The sequence below is a fragment of the Prinia subflava genome, chromosome 10, assembly GCF_021018805.1.
Source record: "Prinia subflava isolate CZ2003 ecotype Zambia chromosome 10, Cam_Psub_1.2, whole genome shotgun sequence".
NCBI classification, from domain to species: domain Eukaryota; kingdom Metazoa; phylum Chordata; class Aves; order Passeriformes; family Cisticolidae; genus Prinia; species Prinia subflava.
In genome coordinates, this window is record NC_086256.1 from 5,135,550 (window position 1) to 5,158,047 (window position 22,498).

Genomic DNA, 22,498 nt, shown 5'->3' on the forward strand with positions numbered 1-22,498 from the left:
AGCATGTGGCAGCATGGCCATACCTGCTCCTCTCCACAGGGATGTGCAGCTCAGGAGGTTTGTAATAGCTGAGGAAGTTTGGTATTATACAAGAAGGACCGAGAAATTCCTCCCTACTGCCGTGGCTTTCTGGTAGCCTGGCAAGCAGCAGCCAGCTCAGCCTGGTGGGCTTTGGTGGGCTGAGGATCACAGCTCTTTGCATGTGTCCTGTGAGCCTGACCTGCCCCTCTTATGCTTCCTCACACCTGCACTATGTGGAGAGCCAGTAAATGTAGGATCCAGATTTCTTCTGGACCTCAAGAGCAGCTGGGAGAAACATGGAATGTTTTTTTGAAGTGCTATTAAAAGGAAAAACACCAACCAAGAGGACTGCATCACTTCTGGTGCACACTCAGTAGGATCATTGCCCACTCATTGTTTTGATGTCCTATTCAGATATTGACTGAGTCCCAAGAGAGCCGTGCTCTGATGCTTGCACTTCACTTGCAAGTGCCCAGCTTTGCACAGAAACAAATGAGAGCACCAGCCACGATGACACAAACACCCACTGAAATTTGTGCCTCTCGTGGGCGAGGCTTTGATGCTGAACACTGTTCCATTAATGCTGTGCTGTGCTGTGCTTCCCTCCTCCCGTGGCACTAACTCGTGTCCCTGCCCTGTCGCTCTTCCAGGCTATGAGGGGATCTCTGAAGCCCAGTGTGTATCTGAAGACATGGTCTCCAATGGAACGGATGAAAATGGATTCTTCCAGAACAGTGCCTTTGATCACTGCTTGAATCACATTCCTTCCATCTACACAGACACCTAAGAGCAGTGCTGGCCTTGTTTCCTTTATTATTCCTATAACTGCGTATGTAATAACAAAGATGTCGTTCAAGTACTTTTATTTAGTCTGTATCCCTATATGTGCTCATTTAAATGAACACCTCACATTTACCAAACCATTTTATACATGAATAGTCTGTATAAGATAATATTGGAACTTGTTCCTTTGCTGTGGCACTTTGAAATTCATGCTTTAAGGGAATGAGGAGCATTTCAAGCAGCTTGTTTTGTAAGTTCTCTCAGTAAAGTGTAAATGTAAGTTATATAATAAACTTGTAAAGAAGATGTTTTCCTTCTTGGAAATTATGCTTCAATTTGAGAATGTTGTCCCCTTTAATCAGTTTTCATTTAACTTGTTCGGTCTTCTCTTTTTTCTTTTTTTTTTTTTAACTAAAAGGATTTTTTTTAATCAGAGACCTCATGTATATAAAGATCTACATTTGCTCAGCTGGTTTTGTATTTTCAGTTTTACAAGAAAGCATTAAAAACTGGAAACAAGTGTACTGTCATTTCTTAACCCCGCTGGGCTCCCCGATACTGCATTCCTAACATGCCCAAGAGGGATTTTAGCCAAGCAGTGGCACCTCAGTCACTGTGACAGTGGAACAGCCCAGGTGTGTGTGCAGAAAACCAAGGGGCTTCCAGTGGAGCAGGGCCCCCTGCAGGAGTTTGGTTCCCTGTCACTCTGTCCCTGGCCCCCCTGGGCTGCAGTTCCAGCACAGCGATGATTCCTGGGAGAGACACACGGGGCCGGGTGCCCCCAGTGTGTGCCAAGCAGGCCTGGTAGAGCCCAGCTCCTGGAAGTGCCCAGGAAAAACTAACAGGAGGGAAAAAACACAAAGGTTCTCATTTACAGACCTTAATATGGGCTGTCCACACCCTGCATCAGTCCATGTCTGTCCACTTGGAGTTACCCAGGCTGCCACAGGGCACCGCTGAAAAGCCCCAGCTGGGCTGAACCCAGTCTGTGGCTGAGGATGGTACTTTCCTTTTTTTGTCTCTTCTTTCCCCAGAAATGCAGGACACAGCTCAGGTCCCAGAGGGCGCCTGTGTCCCAGACCCCACAGGACGAGGATCCCTGGTGTCCCTGTGCCTCTCTCAGCCCCTGCAAACACAGAAATTCCCCCCGCACCGGGGCTGGTGCAGGGTAACCACAGAGCCTACACGGTGCACTTGTTTCTCCGGGGCCTGGCTGCACCTTGCTTGAAGGGGCCTCTGTATCCAATTTAGCTTTCTGTCCTCAAGAAATTTGAATGCAGCTTAGACATTCAGGAAGTTTTAGTCACTACAGACCAAGGTTTGTGGGGTTACGTGACCCGACCCCTGTTTCAGCAAGGGTTCCTCAAGCTCTCTGGCTCTCAAGGACGCCCAGCGCCAGCTGCAAACCCATTAATTGTGGCCCAGCAGCCCTGGCAGCTCTGACTCATCATTCCTCTCCTAGAACTGAGATGCAGAAACGCTCCAAATTGTGCTCTAAGCCTAAACACGTGGCTTTGTTTCTGGTCACGGCCACATTTGGCTTTCTGTCCTGTTTGTTTATTCTGATGCCTCATAGTTGGGGTTTTTTTGGTCTCAGACATAAGTGGGCAGAACTCTCTCCCAGAACATTAAACAAGGGGGCAGGTAGCCAAGCAGGAAGAGCTAAGGCTTCTGAAGGAAGACTTAGAAACATATCTGAAGCCCAACAAAGCTGTAATGTCTGAGACAATAATCAAAATAATTCCCGTGCTGCAATTAGTTGGAAACACAAAAAGGAAATCATGACTTAAAAACAAGATTAATTCAATTTCCTAAAAATTAAATAAGTTCTTCTAAAAACAACTCTTTTTTTGTTAAAAATATAAACTAACCAATCCTAAACATATTTGATCAATTACGAAAATTCTTATGTCACAACAACCAGGCTGTTCAAAACCACACAATGATTCACAAAGGTTTGGGAAACTTAAAGCATAGCAGCTGGGGTGATGATTTAATTCCACAATCTGTGTGAATCAGGTTTTCTGTAAATTAAAAGGATAGATTCAGAGAAATGCAAAGGCACTTGTTTGAGTCTGTATGGTTTGGAAAGTTATCCCTAATAAAGCCAGTAAAATACACAATAGCACGAGTTAATGGTTACTCGTGTGCTGTGTACCTTATTATTTCCTTTTATTACATGTAAGTAGGGAAGTATCTGATGTAAGCTTTTCCTAAAGACACAAAGAAACCTTTCAATGGAATTTATTGCTTGGCAAGTTTCTCGTTGTGGTGCAGTAAAAACCCCAACAACTAATATGTATAATAACTGAGGTAAGGCTTTATATATAATAGTCGAAAACTATTACCCAGTGGAATTAAAATGGAACTGCTGGTTCCAGTTGACTGTCAGATACTTTTTCAATCTAAGCAACAGAATTCAACTAATAAATTACAACACTACTTGATAAATAGCTACAAATCATTTCCCCAGTGAATGCAAACCCCGTTTAGCCCTGTGCATGTCCTCTGTGTATGCAGGACGCTTTAGGAACAACTGAAATAAGATGACCTTCAGTGGCTGATCAAGCTGGGAGAGAGAAAATTAATTTCAAGTTGACACTGAAACAGCAAAGGCACTTCTCTGCACTCTCCACCAGCTGGGCTGGATGCCAAACATTCAGCAGGACTTCAAAGCTTTTAATATAATCAAGCTCAGGCTTTTCATTGTATAGAAAACCGAAATTCTTGTTCTGTTCCCATCCTGCTACAGCACCTCACAAGCTACAGAAGTGCTGGTCCTGCCGTGCCCCAGAGGGGCCCTCACAGCTGAGCTGGTGGGATGTGCACACACAACCCCAGCATCGTTCGGGCTGGAAAACATCTTGTGACCATCGTGTGGCTTTCAGTGACAAAATGCCACTCCTGTAACACCCTCATTATGATGTGGCAACGGGGCACAGGAATGCTGCAGCCCCCAGGCTCAGGTGTGCAGCAGGAATGGCCACAGCCTGCCCAGGGCTCGGATGTGCTCCCAGGGAAGGGATACAGGCGCTGAGTACATCCTCACATCATTTTCTCTCCTTATGTGCACACCCAACAGCAGGAACAGCTGCAGCCTGTGGAAAGGCTCCCCTGTTCCTGAGACTGTCCTTTCAACTGGATGCATTTTCTAAATGGTCAAAGTCCAAAAAGCCAAATTCCAGAGCACATTAAGAGCACCGGTTTGATACTGCAATAGCTCTAAGTTACGCAAGCAGTGCAAAAAAACCCCAGTGCTTAAAACAACAACCAAGTATGTGAAAATAAACAGTGACTGTAAATTGAATTTAAATTGCATAAGAGAAAAAGATTTCAATGGGTTTTGTTAGGATCTTATTAAGACCTACACGATTTTAGTTCAGCTCTTCAGTAATGTATTTGTATTAAATTAGGTCAGTGCAACAGAAGATGAAAAAATAGCCAGCCTATATAATTTAATTCACTGACACCACAAAGCCATTGGAATATTCCCTCCTGAGATAAGCCCTTCTGAGATTTGCAGAGTTACACTAAAAGCTCCTCTCTGCTTAAATTTCAAAGCAAACTGCAAACTCCCTGAGGTGATTTGGGAGTCCATGCCCAGAGTAAGCAGAAGGAGGGCTGTAGCCATAGATTGTCACAGCCTTGCAAGGCTGCCTGTCTCAGCTCCATGGACTGAAAACCACTCAACCATCACAGAATTTTTCTTTAAACCATTGAAAGTGTACAAAGTCCCAATCTAGCTAAAGGTCTTATAAGACAGCATTCCACTGGATTCCTACTGAGATGAAATTTGCTCATTCCTTTGGTAAAATTGTTGTGCTGGTGAAACCAGAGGAAAATAAAATAATTCTCCTGTGCAAATACAGGTTTTCTGGCCAGCACCAATAACTCTCATTCAAAACCAAGTGACTCAACTTTAAAAGTGCATTTCTGGCCCTCTGTTATACTGACGTTCTCTTCAATTCATCAGGGACACCAAGAAAAGCATGATGCTAATTTTCAAAACTCTGAGGCCTTCTCGATTTCAGAGTTTCTCCCTCCTTTCTGAGAGGCCGCAAGCCTCCAAGTGTGCCTGTGTCCAGACACTGGACTGGAATGAGCTGCTGGGCACGGGGACACTCAGAGACGTGGCCTGTGGGGACACTGGCGTGGCACTGGGCTAGGAAGGGAACACACTGTGCTGCTCCACTGCAGGATCAGACCCATCCTCCCACACTCTGTGGTTCCCTCCATTTCAGAAGGGCAGCAGGACCCTCCATTCTCAGGGCAATGGGAACTGAGAGAGCCCCAGAGCAGCTCTTCCCCCCAGCACTGGGATCAGTGTGGGGGTCAGCCAGCAGATCCAGGGCTTTCAGTAACTCAGGGAAGGCTTTCTGTCCCCCTGCTCCACGTGCCCATGAGTGGTCAGAACAGCTCCGTGGCTTCCTCTCAGGCGCTGAGAAGGAAATGCTGCCTCCAAAGGGGGTGTCAGTCTGCCCCAGGAAGGTGTTGGGGAGCCATGGTCTCCACTGATGGACATCAAAATGCAGATACAATAACCACCTCCCATCACATTTCCTGGGATAAGGAAGGCTGAGCTTGTGCTGTGCCAGTGTCCTACATCCTTTCCTGAATGCCCAGTGCTCCTCTCTGAAACACAGCGTGCCCCACACTGCAATCTGAGCAAACCCGGACACCACTGGGACCAAAACAAATCCCTCTCAACCAGAGTTTGCCCTGAGTGAGTGACATTGCTGAATTGCAGTGGGCTGAGGAACAGATTTTTAAAGGTGTCTGAATGCCTAAAAATTAAAAGGACTAAGTGGTTTGGGTTTGCTTGTTTGTTTTTAACACAACTGCCTTAAATTGCTTTAATTTCATCTCCAGGATTTTCTTTCCTTCTGAGAAATCCTCTTAGGTGTCTATTTGCATTTTTAGGCATATTCTTCAACTCTAGGCTATACTGCATTATGAGTTTTCTCTCTATCTCTTTGAGTTGAGAATCACACATTTGCCTAAGGAATTCTCTGTGGAGCTGAAATCTGTTAGGATTATAAATACAAGCTGAGCTGGGAACGGGCCCTGGAAACTGCCATGAAGACCTTGTACAGAAAACAGTGATTCTAGTCACACAAGATACCTGATACAGTTGGCAGGAAGGCAAAGCTAAACAAATGCAGGTTTACATTTTACTATTTAAAGAATAAAATATTCAACTTGAGTTCCATTAACACCTGTCAGGACTTTGGTACATACTCAAATCCACATTTCTAATTTTACTGCTAAATAATCCCGAACTTGGCAGTTAAGAGGTAAAGCAAAATACCCAAGCTAAACATCTGAAGCAAATTGTAGCTCTCTGGAAGAGCCCTTCTGCTGTATAAATGAAGGTCATATGTATAAATGATTAGAAGCTTAAGGAAATATGTCTTCTGCTTTTCTAAATTGATAACATACATATTGCATTAATATTCCCACATCAATTATTGGACATGTTCCCTGCTGTAAGAAAAACGATTTTTTTTTTTAAATAATCCTGTGGCATAACATTCTTATACTAGCACAATTAACTCTTGCCATGCAGAGGGAAAAGAGGTTGATTAAATAAACTGCATCCTGGAAAAGCAGTGTGTCAGTCCCTGGAGGTGCCATCACCTGGGTGCACCCTGGGTTTGGGGGACAGTCTGTTAGATGCAGGAGTTGTCCTTTCCCTGGTGAAAAAGGGACAGAGGTGGCAGGTCCTGGTGGGGATGGGGTGGGAGGAAGCAACCCAAATACTTCGGTTTTAGTGTTAAAGTCCTGGCAGCTGCACCAATGCCTAACCCAGGAGCTCCGGTTATTTATCAACAGCAAAATAAACCCAACAATCGTTGTTGAAGACTCTTTAAACACTTGTTTTCTCTCTGTGAGGAGCAGCTCCTCCTTGGCAGTGGGCATGGGGCAAGTTGACCCCAGCAGGAAGGGGGGAGCATCCCCAGTTCCCAGGCTCTCATGATGGATGGGCTGCCCAGCCCTGCCACAGCTCTCCCCGGTGAAGTCACGCTGCTGCTGGTGACTGTCACCCCTCTGGCTGCCACTAAATCACACCTGCCAGAAAGAACTTAATCCTAAAGCTCATAAAAATACCTCAGAAACCGTTTTTCCCCTTTGAAGCGTACCAGATCTCAAGAAATACCAAGTATTTTCCATAAATATTCCCAAGCTAAAACACACCTAAAGACATCTATAGGGTCTCCAATATCTTTCTACTGGATAAAGTGTCCCATTATACCCTGGGCACCCCCTGCATGTCTGGAAACTCCCCCTTTCCCAAGGGAGATGCTCTTGGCATGGACACGAGGGAGCCCAGCTCTGGTGCTCTGTGCTGAGGATGGCAGCAGAGCCACCAATTCATCACAGCTGACGCTGAGCACAGAGAACACAAAAATGCAAACAGTATTTATCACTTCTGACAGATTCTTTTATTTTCTGCTTTTTATTAGCTGACATAAAGTTAGGCTTTTTTTTGCCAGAGACGAAAGTCACTGGGGGGTGTGGAACAGAGGAATTATTTCCACTGAAAAATACTCCTGTATTTTTATCAACCATCACAACTCTGTGACACATCACAGCTAAGTGCAAACTACGGTGCCACTTCCCAATTTTGCAAGCTGGTAGCTTCAAATCCCCTGTTTTCTTATCCCAGTGGATGAGGTGTGTGCAGACTTACAGGAAATGCTACCGGGAATTGCTTCCCTGCTGAACTCCACCTTCACTGCACGTTCCCAGCTGACTACCCCGGACTTTTCTGATCTTTCTCTTTCTCACAAGAGGGAGCTCCGGCTCTGGCATAACCATGTGAAAATGTCCTACCCAGGCCCTGCTGCATCTGAAAATGCCCATCTCTTGTTCAAGGTCAGGCTTGCAGGGCTCCTTTTGCAGTTAAAAACCCACCAAAAAGCACTTGAAAATCAACATGAAAGTTGTCATTTTTATAAATTTTTCAAATGAAGTTGATGGTTTGAACAGTTCCAGAAAGCATAGTGATTGCCTAAATAAACTTTTTTTCCTCAAAAATCAGGTGGGTGTTATGGCTGAACAATGAAATGTTCAGAAGTAATAAAAAATTAGAAGTAATAAAATGGAGTTCTAGAACAAGAATACCAATAACCCTTACAATGTCCATTTTAGTATTTTTCTAATACAGAGACCCCACAGCAAATCCTAGCTAAAGCAACATTTTGCACTTATTAGTTTATCTTAACCCCTCCCTCCGTCCAAGTCCACTCCTGCTTCTTACCCAGATTTATGGACGGGTGTGTGGTCAGCCAAACTGGTGCACAGGAGGGCCATGTTGGCACACCTTGGATTTCTGTGCTGATCTCATTATTAATAATTTTAAGAAAAAAGTCCTTTTCCCAAAGAAATTCCTATTAGTAACACCTCTCCCTCTAAGCCCTCCTGCTTCCAGCCCAATCCAGGTGGCCCCACGCAGCCGCTGCACAGTTTGGGGGCTTAAAAATAAGTTATTGCCACACTCAAAGGCAGAGAGTTTATGTCAGGAACGCTTCAGCACCCAGAAATCTGCGTTGGTCCGAAATCCGCAGCTGAGACTGCGAGTCCTTGGGCTCCCTCTGCTGATCCCAGGATTATTTACAGATCCAGACCCATGAAGTGCACAATGATGTCTCGAGAACCTCCGGTAACACAGAAAGGAATTCCCAGGCTGGAACCAGCTGCACCGGGCTCCTCTGGGCCAGGGAGCAGCGAGATGAGCTGGCGGCTCCTATTTTATAGGGAAAGCGAATCTGACGGGCCCCACACATGACCCCGCAGGTTCCAGTGCCCCGCACGAAGCGCGGGCAGCAGCGACAGGGGAGGAAGGTGCAGCCCAAGGCACGGTGCCGAACACGGGGGACCAGGCACTGACAACGGGGCAGCCCGCAGGAACTGCCAGGGAAAGCATGGACGGGCTGCAAATGCTTTGGATTTATTCTGAGCAACAGATCTGTCTGGGAAATGTAGGTCTGCTAGGATTTTCTGAGACCAGCGACCCAAAGAATTCCGTGTTTGCCTAAGCCTGAGGTAAAGAAGGTAAAGAGGGTAAAGAGGTCGCCCCGGCAATTGGAGAGCCACGTCCCCGTCCTGCGTTCGGCACCGCACACGAGCCGAGGGAGCGGTGATTAAACGCAGCACGGATCTGTGACAGAGTGCGAACAGAAATATAAAAAAGATTAAAAGGCGACTGTGGAAAGCTAGCGTGCTCCTCACATAATTAAAACAAGTTGTTCAAAGGCTGCTGCTCGCCTGCTAGCACAGGGGCTCGGGCAGGTTCTCAGGCTGGGGCCGGGACTGGAGCATCTCTGCCTTGAGCTCAGCACAGCCCCAGGGATCTGATAGCCCGGCCCTGCCTCAGTTTCCCTGCACGGAACCGACAGCCTGGCCCTGCCTCAGTTTCCCTGCACGGATCTGACAGCCCGGCCCTGCCTCAGTTTCCCTGCAGGGATCTGACAGCCTGGCCCTGCCTCAGTTTCCCTGCACGGATCTGACAGCCTGGCCCTGCCTCAGTTTCCCTGCAGGGATCTGCCAGCCCGGCCCTGCCTCAGTTTCCCTGCACCTCACACATGTACACATGCTCACTCCCGATTTTCAAAAATGATTTTACATCCGTGGATTAAGGATTTCATATCCATGGATTAAGGGTCTAAATTTATCTCACTGCCTTCCTATTCAGCTGGGCTTTGTTTAATTAAGACTATGATTAACTGAGAGAGGGAATATGAATTTAGTGCTGGCTATCAGGAAATGATAAAGTCTGCCTTTAAAATATCCACTTTGTTCACAGTCTGTGGTAAATACAAATGCAACAGTCTATTTAATACAAAATGGTTTTTGAAGTACTGTTAGCACAACATAAAAGCTTTAGCCATGCAATAGATTCCCTCTAATCCTATTTTATCTTTTCTAAACATTATATGCTATTTCTGTGGAACATTTATTATACAATAAATACAGAATATTTCACTGCAGCAAGATTTCCCAACTGGCATTTATATTATGTAGTATCAAACACTATAATCAATATAAATACATTTTTCTATATTATGTAAGAAAAACATTCATTTAAAAATATTTTTTCTCTTTTTCCCAATAAAACTAATACCCTACTTCCTTTCTCAAATCCATTTTAAACACCCAGCAGATTCCAACAGTTACAAGTTAAACATTTGAAAATGACAGAATTCACCATCACTCTAAACTTAAGAATATAAAAACCACATGTCGACATCTAAATAAAAACTGTCAGATGTTGAACTTTTTGCCAAAGTGGTTCTAGCAGCTATAGAAAATCAAAGTTTATAGAAAGTGGTAGAGCTCACTTTGGGGAAAAGAAAAAAAAAAAAAGGAAGTTCTGGAGCTCATATTGAGTCACTTTATTCCCCTCCCAATTTGAAATTTTAAGGAAAGGCTCAGCTGGCTGATTGCATGTGACGAAGCAGCTACCTGAATTCCAGTCAGCTCCCAGCTGAAGTCCCAGAGTATTTTAGCCAGCAAAATTCCCTGGCCAAGAGAGTTTTTTGTGCCTACCCCAGCAGCCTGCAGCGGTGCCCAGGCTGTACCTGGGGTGACACCCCTGAGGTGAGCTGGCTGCTCCAGCACTGCCTGTGCTCCCAGCACACTCTGATCCATGGACACTGCCCCAGCAGCTGCAGGCCCAGGTAGAGCTGCAGCATGGCCAAGCAAATGGCACCACTGTTTACTTAATGATGCAATGAAAATCAGAGGAAAACTGGCAAATCCACATGTGTTATGCTGGGAAATTATTTTCTAGTATGGCTGAAAGCACCTCGATTTTTATTTAGGGATTACATTGGTGAAAACAACTGCGCCCCAGGAGCAATCAGCAAACCTGCCTTGCCACGTCTATAGACTTTGCGTCAGAGCCTGTTGTGCTGGGTCTCCATTTTTTGCTTTTCCAGAGGTAGAAAATCTTCTGCAGGGAATATCAACAGAAAAAGCTGTCAGAGTTCAAGTATCCTTTGAAACACAGCCACCACCTCTCTGCCATTGGAGCCACTGGCCTTTGTCTTCATAGCTTGAAGGAGAAAAGAGGCTGAAGTGCACAGGTAGGTGATGGATTTGAATGCTCTGCTTTCAGGACGAGATTTCTTCATGCTGATGTGCATTTTCCCATCTCGCAAGCTGGCTCAGACCAGAGAGCACAATGAGTAACAGGAGGCAGTGCCAAGCATGTCCCTTCCAACCACCATCCTGTGACAGCAGCACTCAGCATCTACAGTGGAATTCAGCATTACAGCAAGAATGGAAAAAACCTCGTCAGGGAACAAATTAGCCTAACTGGAGAAATGTCCCTGACCCATTCACTGCACCAAAACAACACAACTTTCCCTCTGATCCTCTGCACACCCAGTCCTCCCGTGAAATCTTGTTTGAAAATCAGCCCAAGTGGGACACTGAAGTTCTGATGCTGATGTTTTCCCCTTGAATTGCTGAGCAAAGTAGTTGCTTTTCAGAAAGTGGTGGAGCAGAGATGAAATCAATCACCAAGGCAAATTCTTTTTAGTGAGAGAAGTAATTAAAATCGTGAAGGTACCTTACTGCACTTCTGTATTTATGTTCTTTTTGTAGCATCTAAAAATTATACCTGCCACATGTATCTTAAATTTAAATGCTTCATTATTTCTCCAAAAGAGACCATAATGGTCTTTTGTAAATAACTTTATCTACTGTTCAGCATTTTACAGTCTTGCTATGTTATACAACAGCACTTATTGTTTTACAAGTGTTAGTGTTCTCTGGTGAGAAATGCTGTAAAACACATAGAAACTGAAATAATTTTTTTCATCTCCTGGATTTATGATAAACATGGGACTCAACAGACAGTTCCTCAAGCTGGGAGCCATTTGGTTTGTGTCAGGGGAAATGCTGGGTAATCAGGACAGCCTGCTGCTCTGCACTGGCTGAACCAAAGGAAACAAACACACAGTTCCCTCTATATATGGGATTTTACAGCTAATGCAGCTCAGCAGATTGCCCAGTGCTCCCCCAAACCTCCCAGCTGAGCCTTTAGGGATCCTGCCCCAAGGGAACAAGGGCAACAAGCCTGGAGAAAAGCAATTCCCAGCTCTGGGCATTTGCTCCCAAAGCCTGCGGATCATTTGGAAGTCAGCCTGGCTGTGCCGTGGGATTTGCCAGGGCTCTGTGACATCGCTGCCATTGCCCAGGACAGCCAGGATGGCCCAGGACAGCCAGGATGGCCCAGGCTGAGCAGTTCAGGACACTGAACCAGCTCCTGACACAAAATCCAGCTCCCACTCCGATGGAGGTCTAAGGCACTTGGTCTCAGCTCAGCCTTAGCTAAATGAGTTTTCACTTTTTCATGCGCTTCTAGAGTACTTCAGTCCTAGACTTTTCTCTTCTTTAAAAAGCAACAGATACTTCGATTTATGAACTGCGGTTCCTTTCCCTGGTATTTTTGGCATTTCTGTATGCCATACACAGTCAGATGGCTTCCTATTGTTATTTCATCTTTTATTTTCTCATTTCCTCTGGGGTTTTAGGGTTGTTGTTTTTTCCTTTCCCTTGCATTGTGAAGCCACGTACAGGGTCCTAATGTTCCTTCACCTTTTGGGCATTTTCTGCCCAAAGGTGATGGTGGGTTTAAGCTGCACATCAGCAGCAAACGTTGCTCTCTGGATTGTTCATAGACTCTAAAAAATGCCTTTAGTAGGAGCATGAGTTTTGTTATTAGCACTTGTAAGGTTCATTGTGCCAGTGACAGTGAACAAAACCGAAAAACCTCACAGCCCATGCATATCTGGGGTGAAGGATACCTGGAGATACCTGGACATCCCGCCTGGGGACACTCACCAACAACCAAAAACCACATTTTAATTTTGGAAGGCTTTTTCCCCTACAGGATCTTGTAATGAATGCATTTGGTGAGACATCTGCCTTGCCTGGGGGCAAGGAACAGCAGACCAGGGGCAGAGGAAGGCTCCTTCCCAAACCCAGGGCCCAGCACACCAGGACAAGGATTTGGGCAGAGAGCCTGAGGAACAGCCCCAAGCCAGGATTCATTTTTAATCTGGGTCTTTGAAAATCGTTTCTAGTCACTGTGCTGCCACAGGGGGATACATCCCCCCTCTCTCAGCAGCACATATTTTCCAGCATTTCATCAACTTCTTTCTGAAATAGAAACTGTCATTTTTATATGATTTCTCCCAGTATTGTTAATGAATTACCAACACTGATGTGGTATTTTACCAGTTATGGTGCTCATTACTAAAGATTTCAGCTCTCATTTTCAACTGCCTGCTTATGTTTATTTAATTAAAAATATGACTGATTTCAGAGCATTACTTGTTAAACATTATTTTCCAATTCACTTTTAGACATTTTTCTAATGAAAACCACATTACATTCATGGTGTGCACTGCAGCCTTTGCTTATCCCATACAATATACTACATTTACTTCATGTCCATTGTATTTAATCTTCATGTGGCCCCTACTTGAAGCAGAGGTGGCATTTTGGAAGGTTAAAAATTTGTAATGTGAATAAGTCTCCTTCTGTACAGCAGCAGATTTGTGGGGGTTTTAGTGAGAAATGGGTAACACTGCAGAGATTGCTTTTCCACATACAATCATTATCAATATAGACAGTAACTATTAAGATAATTAATCACTTCAGATTACCTCATCACGTCTTTAAAAAGCCACTTTAAAAAAACAGGTGAAGTTATTCCCTACTCAAAATATCAAAACAAATAAATTTTGAATGCTTATCTGAGAAGAGACAAGATTGGCATTGGGGGTAATGCAAGAGGCAATTAAAGGTAATGCAAGAGAGATGGAGAAAAAAGGGTTACAGATATGTGGAAGGAAGCCAGGAATTGGTATGTGGGTGTTTATGATGTCTAGCTAACAGCTTTCTTTAATGAATATATTATTAAATAACATTTAAACACAACTTAATAAAACTTGTATGTCATAAATTATCCTAAAATCAATTGCTTCAGATCTAGCAAGTTAATATTAATTTAAGGCCAAAACAGTGATGCAAGAAGGTTCCCAGAGAAGTTGTGGAAAAATAAACAGCATTGCTGAAGGTATTTTGGTGCGATGACACCTCTGAGTTTCTCCTCACTGGAGAGTCTTTGAAACAGTCAGAAATACAATATGACAGCTTAGCAATGCAGCTGTCAGACCGTGCTCCTTCAAGCAGAAAGTAAAAGTCACAACGACACCTTGAAAAAGGTGACAGAAGCATTTGATACTTGTGTCTGTTTTCACAGTGCTTCTCAAACTCCCTCAGCAATAATTGCTAGACTAAGTAAAGCCTTGCAAGTGCTAGAACTGGAAGGTATGGAAACCAAAAGGAAAGGGAAGACAGTTTATGCCCTCCAGGCAGAGTTAAATCCTGGCAGATTAAACAGGAGTGAAAACATCTTGTCAATTAATTAATGTCTTTATTATCTTAACTGACGCTGTGCAGGCCCTGAAGGTTCGTGGCTTTTAACCACCAAAACTGAAAAGTGAAACTCCTCCCTGAAAACCCAGAGGGCAAATTCAGAGGAGAAAATGCGATCTGAGATAAAGCCACAGAGGCTGCTGAGCTGATTGATTGGGAAAGGAAGGGACAGAGCAGGATGTGGAGGGGCTGGAAGGAGTGGGATGTGCCAGAGGAGTCCTGTGAAGAGCTGCTCATCACAGGCAAGGGAAGCTCAAAGCAGCCACGCTGGTGGAGGAAGGAGGATGGGAAAGTAAATTGGAGCAACTGGAGGGAGCCAGAACAAGCAGAAAGGCAGGATCTGAATGTGAATTGTCCAAAAGCTGGAGGTAACAGAATTAACCTGAGCCATACTGTAGGTGATTGGAAGTACAAGAGCCAGTGTAGCAGTAAGAAAGATACTCCTGCAAAGTGGGAACTATTCAGGATGACCCATCCCTGCTTCCCAGGCAGCCTGCAGCAGAGGGCGCTGAGCTAATACGAAGGACTGGGGCTTTTAAAGTTTCTTTAGACACAAGCCAAGTTTTCTTAAGTTTATTCAGAATGTGCACAAAATGCACCCAACTCCATAACCCTCCAGAAAAGAAAAGGCAGGTTCTGCAGGCAGCTTTTCAGAACATGACACTCTCCTCCTATGTTTGTGTTGAACTAATTCCCAGTTTGGTGCTGGGGAAATTGAGCTGCTGGAAAGACAACCTTTCTTATAAGAAATACAACCAAAATCTCGACCATTTATTTTTCAGCAATTACATCATGGTACTTGAAAAGAAAGTAAGAAAGACGAATTTTAATGTTAAGGTCTTGGCCAGCTTGTATTCTTCCTCACCAGAAATTTCAACTGAAGTGATTCCTCATGGGCTGTTGGACGTGTCAGGAGGGGAGAGCAGCCAGGTCCTGGCTGGCAGTGGTGCTCCCCTCCCCACGGCTGACAGCAATCTGCCCCATGCTCAGCAGTTCTGGGCCTCTAAAATGAAATGAATCAGCTGCAAAACTGCTTTAATAAACTGGATGGACCAGGCTTAGGGCTGCACAGACACCAGCAGCTCTAGCGGAGTCACCAAGGGATGACAATGCTGGTAGCAGGCTGAGAACTGAATGGGATGCAAGAAAAAGAGAGGTATCTGAGAGCCAAAGAGAAAGCGTAGGTGCTTTGCTGGCACTGGTTCTCCCTGGGATAAGTGCTTTGGATGCAGCATTGGTGTTTGGAGCCAGGGAAAAGCAGGAACACAATCACAAGCTGCCCCAAATGGCCACAATGCTGTGAGAAGCTTGGGGGGAAAGGTGGGAAAAGAGACACGGGAAAAGCCAAAAGGGTGAATCCAAAATATCGGGAAATGCAGTATCAGTTCTCTGACCAATGCTGGCAACAGGTTACTGTGTGCGTGCTGCCACAAGGAGCAATGAACTGGTTTGCATTAAAAACAAACTGATGAACAACCCTAAGGAAGCCTTAGCTCCTTCTCCCAAAGCAGACTCCACAGAAGTACCTGCAGAACAAAGCCCAAAGTGACATCCAGGCTGGCAAAGAGCTGCTCTCAGCATCCTCCTTGGATTTCTGTCTGTTTCCAACTCCTTTCTTCAGTCTTCTACTGGCTTTATTTTGCCAATATAATTTTTTAGAGCAAAGGGATGGTGCTGTTGCAGCTGTGGCTTAACTGAGTCTTAGATTTGCTCTCAGTGCACATTATTATAACACAAATAATAATCTCTGATAATGACACGCAAGTGTCTTATGGATGATCCATTCCTGGCCACAGAGGAGGTGCAAATCTCCATTTTCAGGCTTCCAAATTTCTTCCCAGTATCTGGTAACACTGAGTGATGCAACTGTCTCGCCTTCAATATCCCAGAGGGACAATCTCTCGAAAGCCCACAACTAATTCCACTTTTTATCATCTGAAAGGGGTTTTGTTTTCTGTTTTGTGGGGTTTTTACTATACCTAATGGAGAGCTGGACACATAAGGAGGATGTGCATAAAGGTTGAGCTGCACAATGATATAAAAAAGAAGCTCAAAGAAGCTTCAGTACATTGAATATCTGAGCCTGGGCTGGTTCAGTGTCTGGTACAGTTGTTACACAAGCAGACAGCCAAGTGTAAACATTAAGCTGTGAAGTGCCTCACTACTTGCCAGGTCTTCCCACTATGCACGAGTTTGCATTACAGAACGTTTAATTGCGGTGTTTTGACTAGAACCAGCTTTTTCCTTTCAGGCAAGCAGAAAAGTAACAGAGTAATTAAAAAAGTAATGAAAACTCAGTAAAAATTCCTTAAACCAAGGACCCACATTCAGTTGTGATTTCGAAGAACATATGTCAGGGAAGAGTCCTGCTAACTGTCATTTAGCAGGCTGTTAAAAAGTTTCAAAAATGAAATAAAAGCTGATCCAAGTTATGAGGTTTGTTCTTTTGTCTGAACTTTTAACTATCTTTTCTATATGGAGCACAAGTAGAAAGCACAAAACACAGTCAGAGGAGTAACTTAGAGAATTTCACCCTGTGGCTTACAAAGTTATTTTATGAAAAAGCCATGTTAGCCTCAGTGGAAGAATTTGCACAGCCAGGCCATGTAGGTGGCAGAATTCAGGCTCAAAGCTTTAGAATATTGGTTACACTTACAGGTAGCTGCTTCGCAGGAAAATCTTCCTAGGAAGTGTGGCTGATATTTCAGTATGCCAGACTCTGCATTGAAAAGCAGTGAAGAAAGCTTCCTTTCATGGCACTGGGAGGTGCTGAAAAGATGATGGTAATTTAAACCATCAACACAAAATGTACCCAGCCTTATGCAGATAGTCATGTGAATTTACTTCTGCTGTCAAAAGCTTGTTTTTAAAATAAGCCTTGAGTTAGGATAGCATGTAAAATAACATTTTAGACTCTAACTTTTAGGCAGTAGTCAAAGTCCTATTCCTCATTTGTAGTCATAGTACTTCAAAACATTAATTTAGTCTAGTGTTTCTTTCTTTTATGGGAATTTATAAAATATTATATAGGAGAAACACAGCAATCAGGCTTAGCCCAGAATACAACCGGCTTTTAGGTTCTCTAATGAGTTGTGTAAGAACTGCAAAAAGGCCTGCATGTCATACATCTGTCCCTCATTGTAAAACATTGTTCTTAGCCTTTTACCACAGCCAAAACAACTTCATCTTTTTAATTAAAAAAAGGTATCCAATTTCACTATGCTTGTGCAGAACAAATATGTTCTGAGTTCTTGAAATCACACTGCAACATCGGTGAATTCAAAGAGGCAGGAGTGCAAGAGTACAGAAAGGACAGCATGAGCAAAGCCACCCTGGTGGCCACATGGTGCCAACTGATGCTTTCTCACACAGCACAAAGTGTCAGCATAAAATATTATGTAAAAAATACAAATCTCACCTCTTGTGGAAGAGTAAGCACCATTCCATTCCCTTCCTCCCAGAGTTCCTGGAGGAGTGTGCTGTGTCCTCAGCACACAGCCCTGCCTGCCTTCCCCTGCCAGTGCTGAGCATCACTGGAGATGTGGAGCTGACTTTGGCCTTTAGGCATTATCAAAGCACAAAAGGAGCACAAAAAGAGCACAAAAAGGTGCTTTACTCTCACAGCACGGCAGAGCTGCCCAGCTTTAGGTAGCAAAGCCACCTCAGTGTCAAATACCTCATGCTAAAGATGTCTCAGCTATCTGGGACACAGGACAGAGAAGTGGCGTGAAATAAACAGGATGTGTTTAGGACTGCAATTCTATTAATTAGAGAAATAAAGAATAATTTCAGGGTTTGGGCTTGTATGTGTTCTTAGAAAATGTGAATTTCTGCCCATTTTGTTGTGATTTGTTTTGTTTTGACTTTCTTAAGATTAAGTGATCAGTCTTAAAATTAAGCAGGTCAGTCTGAAGATACCCACACACTATTCCAAGAAAATGCCATTTCAGTCACTGCAGTGAACAGCCCTTTCAAACATTGCATACTTGTAACAGGCTAAATCCCACCATTAAGAAGTTTAGTCCAGCTATGATTGTCAAAAGCTGTCAATCACAGGGATTGTTTCTCCACCATTCAGAGACTTAACAATGAATATACTTTTTGACATGCTAAATGAGATTCTCAGACACTTTACAAGACTTGGCTCAAAAGTGCTACCTCAAGAAATATAGAATGCCAGCAATGTTGACACTGTATGACAAATTATATGTTCCTTAATATACTGTGTCACTCCATTCAGTTTTATAATTGGCACTGACTGTAGCTGAAATCTGATCCAAAGTATACAGAATTAACTGGCACTTGTTTTGTCCCTCAGCATTTTCTAGGCTACAGATCTTGGTAAATATTTACTTAACAGGGTGGCATACTAATTCTTCCCATAAAATATACATGTCCATATTAATGACATAATTATTCTTTTTCTGTCAGATGATGAGCTAGCTGTGTACAGCCAGCACAGACTGCAAGTGATGCCTATAGAGTACAAGCAAAGAAAAATTTATATAATAAAGATTTTTGTACCCTTTGACTTCTGCCCACTTTATTAAAAACACTGAAGTTGCAGAGATTAATAGCCAGCCCATACCTGCCCAGCAAAAAGATTTTCAAGGAACCACTGTTCCAGGGAGAAGCACCATCAGCATTAAGTCCAGGCTCACACCAGTTAAACTCCTGTTCAGTGCCCTGTTCTCATGCCCTGGATAGTGGTGTGTAATAGCTCTTGTGGGCCTCTCCCCATTATTTTATCCAATTCCTACTGAAATAATTTCATCTTTTGCCACCCAACAGCATGTACCATGGGGTCTCAGGACTTTTTGCAGCTGAGTTTGTTTTGCATGTGCTGGCCCCTTGGCAATTTGAGTTCTGCAAATCTCGGTTACATCCATTCCCAGATTTCTGACGGCTCAAATCCCAACCAGCTCAACCCCTCCCGGGATGGAACACCCTCCTTACACCGCCCGCCCCTGCTGTCTCCAGCTCCCTGTGCCTCGGGAAGAGCACAAGGATGGGCAACAAAGTGCTGACAATTCCCATGGATGCTGGGGGGATCTGAAGTGAGGACACTACCTCCTGCCCCCAGCCCCATTCCCTTCCCTCAAACCAACCCACATCTGCACACAAATTAATCCTAATCCTGTTAGAAAACAGCATCTCAGACCTGTGCTGTACTCCAAGCTCCATCTGCATTCTCAGCAAAGTAATTCAGGACTGACCCAGATTTGGAATAGATAAAACAGTGAAGTAATGCTAATATGAGCTAAGAATTATATCCTCATACGTATATATACACAGATATATACATCAAATATATGCATTACTTGGAGAACACTGCAAACTCCTCCCATAGCCTCTCAGTAGCAAAATCAAAGCACGTGGTTTGCACTTTTCTGGAACATTAAAACACCATTTCCTTCTTAAGAGAAGAAATTCAGACTATGGTTGGCTTTATTTTCCCTAGAGGTGCTCAGAGTCATTGTGGAAATTTTCAGAAGTCTTGGAAGCGCAGAGCTCTCCCTGGCACACCAACCAGGATCAGTGCTCACAGGTTTGTGTTTGGACATTACTTTTAGAACCATTTCCAAGGATTTTTTAACTGGGCCTGAGGATGTGCCAAACAAGTGAAACTTATTATAGACTCAAGCTCCTAGCATGAGAATTATTTGAAAGGGACAACATCTGCACTGCTTTTAATTTACAAAGAGCAGAAACAGCCCAAATTTTGATTGCAGATATTTTCAGGAATTAAAATTATTTTATATATGTATAACTATGACTATATATATATATATATATATATATATATATATATATCACCTCTAAAGGATGTTGGTCTTGTCAATGCAAATGTTTCTTAAACATAATTTTCTATGGCAATGTGTGCTCATTTCCTCAACTCTTTCCCATGCAGTTATTTATCAGTTCACACTTTTTGTTGCTCTAACATTTGGGCAGCAGCACACAATGATCACTAGAAAGGCAGGAATTGTGCAGGCTGGATTATGTGACACCCAGCATGTGCATCAAGACACTTCCAGGACATCTACCCTGACATAAAAGAACCAGTGGAAGATTCCTGAGCTGTGCTGAATGCTCACCTCATTCCTACAGCCACAGTATGCCATCACTATCTTTACTTATTTTTTATCATAATCACTTGGGCCTCTGGGTAATTGGAACAATTAGGGTGATTAATTGCATGTTTGTAATAAAAACAGAAGACCAGGGAGGGTTACATTACAAGCTAAATATTTTCAGAAAACTCTATCAGCTGGTAGACATAACAAATGCGATCAGTTCAATGCAACACGAAGCTGAGCACATTGTGCAAACTGGTTTGCTCTGGAACTCGAATCTCCTCAAAAGAAGCCAAAGTGTTTAAAAAAATAAACGAAGTCAGAGTGCACAGGGGGAAAAGAAATATTGACATGTGAGGCTGCTGTACTCCTAACAAAAAGAAACATTGTTTTCCCGTCGGTGCTTTTATTGTCCAAATAGAAAGTGCAAAGCAGGGGGAAAGCGCACAACAAGGCAGAGTGCACGAGTGAGGGTCAGGAGCTTGTGCTTGGAAGCGATGAGTTACCCTGAAAGGAAAGCTGGAAAAGCACCCAGCGGGGCACCTACAGAACCAACACATTCCTCACCGACAGCAAGAGGGCAAACTAACCTGCCTGCCACTGCACTCAGACACCAAGGGGTTTGGAGAGGGAGGTCAAACACAAGAGGAGAAGATACTCCCACTGAAAGTTTCATTTGTTGAACCTTCTCTTACAAACCTGGGCTCTCGTCTTCTCCTCAGCAAGACGCTACTGAAAGGCAGCTTCAACCCGTGCCTCTTTCTGCATTTCCTTGCAGCCATCTGGTCTCCAAAGACACACTTTAACTAAATGGGGCGTGAATGCTACTTACACACACTTCCCAAAGGAGAAACGAGAGTCAGGAACAGGCACTGCCCACCCCTGCCATGAAAGCGGTGCCAGTGTATGGCAGAATGCCAAATTCCCTGTATGGGAGGGCATCTCCCACAGCAGTGCCAGACACGGCTCAGCTATCACAATGTGATATCGTGATATTGCCTTCCTGCCTGTCTCCTGAGGAAGGTGACCACTGGCCCTGTTGTGCAGCTCAGGTGTGCCCTGCAGGATGGTGCAGGGCTCACAAGCCAGAGGATGGCTGCACACGGGAGGCAGGCAGAACCTGAGAGCTCAGGAGGCACAGCTCTGGCCATCACCCACACAGAGATGCCTGTCCCACGTTCCAAACCAGTCCTGGACATCAGCAACTTCGCAGGATCTGGACCATGGTGCTCCTCAGTTCAGAGTCTTATCTTTGGCTGAGACTTCACCAGGCTCCTCTGTGAGGTGCACTATCAAATTTCTACATAAATTAAAAGTCAGCTTCTTATGTTGCCCAAACTCCCACATACCTGCCTGGTTACACAGAGAAAGTGAACAGTGAAAGGTTTTATGTTCCACTTGTATGATTGGAGACTTTGTGCTTTAACACAAGCACAGGGTCACAGGGCAGGAACAAGGTGTTTTCTTTCCAGTCAGCATGGACCTGACATTTATTACATGAGGGTTTTGTTCTATTTGTTTTAAGTCAATTACATTTTAACTCGGTTCAACAATGCTGGAAAACCTGACAAAATATTCTGGAGTGTTTAATCAGCATGAATGGACAAACATCCAAAAGTTAAAATAGGAGCATATTGCAGTTTGTTCTTTACACCAGTAGGTCTTTCTTGTTCCTGTCCCTGACAAGCATTTGTGTCTCTGCCTTTGGGAAATCTGTCTTAAACATTTCTCTTTAGTTGGGAAAAGATTTTCAGAGAAATGACAATGTTTCATGAAATTAATTGTTGAAGAAATTGGCTTTTATTTTCAGTGTAATGGTGGAATTTTTGTCAGGCTAATTAAACTGCCAAGTCCTCACCTGTTTAAGAGAATAAACAACATGAATCTGTAAGAGGAGTGGAGGAAGGCTGACACATCATCAGTATTTCTGTGCATGCCCTTCAGAAGGGGCCTGTATTTTCTGTATGTGTTTTCAGGTATCATCACATTCAAGTGAAACAAACAAACAAACAAAAAATGGGCAAAATATAAGGGACTGGCTTCTCTGCAGTCAAATGTGCATCTTCTATCAATCCCAAACAGGTTAAACTCCAAACTTCTGAAGGCATTTTCTTGCATTCTCCCTGCGAGTCTCACTTAGTACACAAGGGTAAGGAGAGGGG

General features: G+C 43.9%; 1 protein-coding gene and 1 long non-coding RNA gene across 10 annotated transcripts in view; one reads left to right on the forward strand and one right to left on the reverse strand.

Moving 5' to 3' along the window:
• The window catches only part of GLIS1 (GLIS family zinc finger 1), a 177,986-nt gene extending 176,847 nt beyond the window's left edge, over positions 1–1,139 (forward strand). For all 6 annotated transcript variants that reach the window (XM_063407056.1, XM_063407057.1, XM_063407059.1 and 3 more), the window contains one exon: positions 672–1,139. In XM_063407056.1, coding sequence (XP_063263126.1) covers positions 672–808 — 137 coding nt within the window. In that variant the 3' untranslated portion in view covers positions 809–1,139. The remainder of the gene's footprint in view (positions 1–671) is intronic.
• Positions 1–22,498, reverse strand: part of LOC134555462 (uncharacterized) — a 65,329-nt gene that overhangs the window by 36,681 nt on the left and 6,150 nt on the right. Inside the window, exon 1 of one of the 4 annotated variants that reach the window (XR_010081433.1) lies at positions 21,036–21,152. The exons of the other annotated variants lie outside the window; for them this stretch is intronic. This is a non-coding gene — a long non-coding RNA (uncharacterized LOC134555462). Of the gene's footprint in view, positions 1–21,035; positions 21,153–22,498 lie in introns of those variants that run through there. 4 annotated transcript variants of the gene reach the window in all.